General features: G+C 40.0%; 1 protein-coding gene across 1 annotated transcript in view; it reads left to right on the top strand.

Moving 5' to 3' along the window:
- LOC110454631 (transmembrane protein 151B-like) overlaps nt 1–5,684 on the top strand; it is a 62,087-nt gene extending 56,403 nt beyond the window's left edge. Inside the window, exon 2 of the mRNA XM_021504250.1 lies at nt 3,887–5,684. Within this exon, the coding sequence (XP_021359925.1) occupies nt 3,887–5,602 (1,716 nt within the window). The 3' untranslated portion in view covers nt 5,603–5,684. The remainder of the gene's footprint in view (nt 1–3,886) is intronic.
- Nucleotides 5,685–5,977: the final 293 nt, after the last annotated feature.

The following is a 5,977-nucleotide window of genomic DNA, read 5'->3' as shown; positions in this document are numbered from 1 at the left end:
GTCGGTTGTTACAGCTCAATCCCTACACTATACTGCATGTCGGTTCTTACAGCTCTTTCCTACATTAATGTGTCGGCCATTACAGTTCCATCCCCACACTATACTGTATGTCGGTTGTTACAACTCACTCCCACACTAATGTGTCGGCCATTACAGGTCCACCCCTACACTATACTACATGTCGGTTGTTACAACTCTCTTTCACACTAATGTGTCGGCCATTACAGGTCCACCCCTACACTATACTACATGTCGGTTGTTACAACTCTCTTTCACACTAATGTGTCGGCCATTACAGCTATTCTGTCTCTCTCCCACACTAATGTGTCGGCCATTACAGTTCCATCCCCACACTATACTGCATGTTGGTTGTTACAACTCACTCCCACAATAATGTGTCGGCCATTACAGCTATTCTGTCTGTTCTGTCGGCTGTTATAACTCCATGCATGATGTCAGTGACAAAACAGACCAAACGTTTTTTGTTCTATGCAAAATATCGATATGGACATTGTATTTACATAAGCACTCAACTTTGACGATTGTGGCGTCCGTTAGATGGTAGCTCAATACATTCGATACAGATGACGAATATGCATGGCGCTAGATCGAATAGGTCTTCGTATCTACCACATTGTGTAACTATGCATACACATCCTTTATATCTGAAGTAATGTATAATTGGAAATCAGTATTTCATTAAACCAAAGGTTTTAAAGCGAATGCAAACTTACTCATTGCACGTAGTAAATAGAAGTGGTAATTAGCACTAGAGTATTGCTGTCTATTGCTATCAATGAAAAACTACCTAATGCCTGTTGTAATGTTGATTAGCAACGACCACAAACAAGTCATTGAAGCAGTGTTTGTCTTGTGTTCTTTGACGTTATGTACAGAAAGTCTGAAAAAGCCTTCCACCATAGGTAAATGCTTAATTCTTAATAGTGCTTTTTGCCAATATCCGTGTGGATCTATGTCAGCAGTCGTACAATAAGACTCATGTAGCCCCAGTTTAAGTTCACCTCCGTTTTATTCTATCAGTTAACCATAAGACATTGCCAGATCAGTTCGCGTAGGTAAACGAGAGCAGCAGACGCCATTCTACAGTGAACATAAAACCCCGTTAGTGGAAACTTAATATCTAAATTGAATTAGCGAGGACATATCTGGCCACGTAATCTGTCAATCGTGTAGAGGATATTCCTGAAGGTTCACATCGACTAATCACGCTCCACATCCACAAACAGACGTCTCGCGTCAACCACTCTTTAATATAGTTTACATACGCTATTTTTTCGTAATTAAATCACATCGCTTAGCCGACCTTTGGTAATTTACTTCAATTCCAATTTCGATAACGGCACGTGATCACGAGAGTCATTGTTCTACAGTTTAACAAGGAATTGTCTTTGTTTGTGGAGCCATTTTCACTGTTTGATGTCAATCAAATATTCTCTGTGGCTTACATTTGTCCGCCATCAATATTACTTGTTTCTTCGAAATTAAATTATATCGAACTCGGGCGACTGTTGATTGAATTATTGAACTACTCCTACCTTTATGAGTTAAAAAACGTGAATACGTTGTCGGAAATAGTTGTATACTGGTGAATAATTTTGTTTTAAAGAAATCGCCCGAAATGGACATACATAATATAATAAATAGTAAGGCCATAGACGGAACACCTTTTGTTTTTCCTATGGCTGTCTTTAAGTTGCTAGAAGTATAAGATTATTATTTTGGTGTAAACAAATACGAAGAGAAGATTACGATACGTGATATAGACTTCAGTGATACTTAATGTTTCCCCGTTGCCAATACTCATTAACAGAATGAGTAAATATTCACAAGGTATTGTTTCTGCCTTCGCTTACGTTTAACCAATCTAAATTCAATTACTGTTTACCATAAATTTGTGCAATGGATTCTGTTGTTTTATTGAGTGTCACATGACGTTTCCCCGCTGTAAACAGATGTATGCATGTTTAGAGGCAAATCCCGGTTATTTTATATCAAAATGATTTATAGTGTTGGACACATCGATCATAAGTATTAAAGCTTTTTAATTTAAATCTTCCTATAACCATTGCCTGCAATAACTTTCTAAACAGATCAGCACAAACTCCAAATGAAGTGCCTACAACCCTGTTTTAAGAGTCAGATGATAGGATTAAGATATCTCTAGTGGAAACCGTATTCATAAATCTACCAATTAGTAACCCACATCAGTCCTGTAACTCTTCACTGATCACATTACCTGACAGGGTAAATGGTCTCGCTCACAAATATCTGAGTCTGGTATGGTGTAAACTGACTATACCGTACTTACACACGATGTTTAGTGGTCATCAATCTGCCCCTGACATGCACACATTGCTGTGCATCTTCTTGCAAACAAACGAAAAGTGGTTGAGGTAACTTTCGGATATTGATTTCATTTACATAAGCATTGACTGTATCCCTGAATAACCATGTTTCCATCTCATGTCCACGGGTACAGCAACCTCGTACGGCACAATGTACACCTCCCCAAACCATGGCTGAATAGTGTACAAACACCTTAAAGAGTCGGTTGCTGCGTCAACAGAGGATGATCGTCTATTATGGGAAACATCCAATATTCTGTAGACAAACGTTTTTTTCAAGATCGAATGGTCGCCTCTGTGAGTTCAGGGACTCATTGGTTTTGGGCAATTGTTGATGGTGTTAAAAGAATTAATGGAAGGACTTTTTGATGCAATTTACAAATTAGCTAGGCTTCATATTGTTGGTGAATATCTTGGTGTGGTGTCACAATTCTGTTCATGACCATCTAAATATAAGTCTGTAAAAAACACTTCAGTTTAAAGTTTGCTAGCCTGTTTCAAAGTTATTGCAATAAATGCTTCCAAAAGGTCCAAAAGGTCCATAGTTCGCTGTTATATTCAAACATGCTTTTGGGCATTGCATCTATCTGATTCGACATACTTGATTTTTTGCCCTATAATGTACGTTTTAGCTTATACATGCCTATTTTTCAGAAATTCCATTAGTTTTATTAGCAACAGATACTTGTCTATGGGGAAAACGCGTGTACAGCATGCACGTATTGATACTAATCTTTTGAAATAATCAACAAATGCATGAATAAACAATCGAAGGACGAACAAAACAATGACTGATTGAATGAATAAATCAATAAAGTTAAGGATTTAAAGAACTTTGGAGCAAACGCACGCTCACACGCACGAACGAGCGAATGGTTCATGCGTATTATTTAGATCATCTATACACACTTGTAAGGTTAGACGTAATAGTGACAGTTCAATCAATATCATTTGTCAAATTTTCGAGGCAATCCATCCTTTTTTGTAGTCACAAATATTCAATAATTTCATCAAATAGCATATCAAATATAACATTAATATCATATAACATGGTAACATCTTCATTTGTCCATAACAACCAAAGAAAATAACACTATGAGAAATTTCAAGGAAGGATGCGACAATCAGAAAACCTTTGGACACTTGTATATGTGAAATAAAATACACATGAGTTAACCTTGGTGACATTGTACTTTTTAGTACAAAATAAATAGTTACCGGTTGGTAACCAACGCTACACAACCATCTTTATCTGACGTCACAGGCATCCCGAGTTTAGTGTGCTCATTTCCGGTCATAATAACTGTCCGTTCATAATAAACTACAATATTCAGGGTTTCGGAAATAAACTGTCACAAAAATAAAAAGTGTTTATTTTCAGACTGCATCTGGCTTTTAAAACTTCAGTAAAACAGTATACGCCTGTAACTGAATTGTATTATGATGATGCAGTGAAATTTCTCAAGAAAAATGTTGTCTGTGTAAACCGATTGACTTTCCATTTAATTTTGTCATTGCAGCAAAGACCGATCAAGCAGTCGTTCTTCGGTTCCCTGCGCCGTGACGCCCACTGGAAATGTCTAATTCTGACCGTCCTCATCTGCGGTTGCCTTGGTGCCATCGCGTGGTGTCGTGTGGCCATCATTACGACCGTCGTTGTTAGTTATTACGGCTCACGCCGGTCGGACAAGACCATCACACAGTCGAGTCCTTGTGAGGACGGATACATCTACATCCCTGTGGCGTTCGTTATCATGCTGTACTTGGTCTATTTGGTGGAGTGCTGGCACAGCCACACGCGTATTGAGTTACACCACAAAGTTGACGTGGGTACCGTGTACGAGAAAATCAGTAATATGCGTAATGCCATCCCAATCCTGTGGTGGAAGGCACTGTGCTACCATTACGTCAGAAAAACGCGTCACGTCACCAGATACAGGAATGGAGACTCCTTCACAACCACGCAAGTGTATTACGAGCGCATTAACTCGCACACAGCGGGCTCGGCCTTCAATTTTTCTCAGTGTGGGATCAAAGATATGTCGTCCATACCATTCGGTCTAGAGGACTATCCGGCCACCAAGATTAAGTTCAGCAAGGGTTTCTCGTTCGCTTCAGTTGACGCCGAGTGTGAATTCGATGAACAACGGAGTCGCTTCTTTCGTGAGAATGAACGACGGGACGACTACATGGAAACTAGAGAAGGCATGGACCTTCTTAATGTGAATTTCAAGGAATATATGATAACTTTTGCTGACCCCAACAATCTGCCTTGGTATGTGTCTCATGTTATATTTTGGATTGCCTCTTGTTTGCTAATGTCTTGGCCATTGAGAGTCATCATCGAATTTAAGACTGCATATGTTCACTATCACGTGCACAAAGTGTTCGGGACGAATTACGTGGAATGTGAGCCGCCAGATCCTATAGCACAGCTAACTAGAGTAAATACAATGACAAGCACCGATCTTGAGTTTACTATTCAGAACAATTATGCACTTGTGCCAAGTTATTCTGAAGCACTCTTAATGGCTTCCAATGGGACTTACGAAGTTCCTGATGCAAACGGTAACGTGACGTCTCCCATATATGGTGCTAAGCGGAGCGTGACGTACGGGTCGCTCTCGTCTGCTACCAAACAGGATGCCTTGCAAAGACTGCCATCTGGCCCGATTTCTCCATCACTCAGGCGTTGTCATAGCTACACGATAGTGAATGGCGGACTTGTTATTCAAAATGATATGCAAATCGATCTCAGATTTCCTAGCCGTCCTAGAAGAAAATCGCGCCTACTCATCGGTCCCTGGAGGCGGGATGATACATCTAGCAACCCCATTAGTTCCCCGTCATCTCCACAGGAGTGCATGGTAGCCATTAACACACAAACATCCACTGTTCGTGTTCTAGGCCTAAACAGGTCACCAAGGACAAAGTCAAAGAGTAATCCAGAGACAAGTACCGTGCGATCACTTAACTTAGAAAGAAGGACATGCGCTTTCCCCCTGAGATCGCCAAGTGCACATTCCATGGGTCCTTCGATGGTTCGGTCTGCGCGGTCGGGGCTTTCGGAGGACTCCCTCCCATGTTATGATGACGCCTTGTCGATGGACACGCCTTTATTCGAGAACGAAAACGACAGTGCATTTAGCTCAAGACTGATTCGCACGGAGAGTGCTAGACAGCCTAGCACATCCCAGAGACAACAGTGTAGGACCATCATGGAGACATCTCTCTAGCCGTTGTGTGTCGAGCGTGTGTGTGTTGTATTAATGTTTATTATAGTCTGATTTCATATGCGGATGCAGAATTTATATTAAATCATAATAATTTTTAGAAAGTATGCTTTGTCATTCATGAACAATTCTTAAAAATTTGAGGAGTGTGTTTTTGTATATATGGTAACTATTGTGTGATGCGTGTTACTACTAGTTGTGTGAGTCTATTCGCCACAGTGCAGCTATCAAAAGAAGTGTACACAGTATAACAACAATATCATACAAATAAAGGAAAACATCGCAGATGTTCAGGATGTGAAAGGTCACAAATAAATTACCTACACGGTATTACAAAACATTAGATATAAACTTAGAAATAAATAGAGATCATTACCA

This window comes from Mizuhopecten yessoensis, unplaced genomic scaffold (genome assembly GCF_002113885.1).
Source record: "Mizuhopecten yessoensis strain PY_sf001 unplaced genomic scaffold, ASM211388v2 scaffold7987, whole genome shotgun sequence".
Taxonomy (NCBI): Eukaryota; Metazoa; Mollusca; class Bivalvia; order Pectinida; family Pectinidae; genus Mizuhopecten; species Mizuhopecten yessoensis.
The sequence above is the reverse complement of the archived record's forward strand: the minus strand, read 5'-3'. Positions and strand labels throughout refer to the sequence as shown.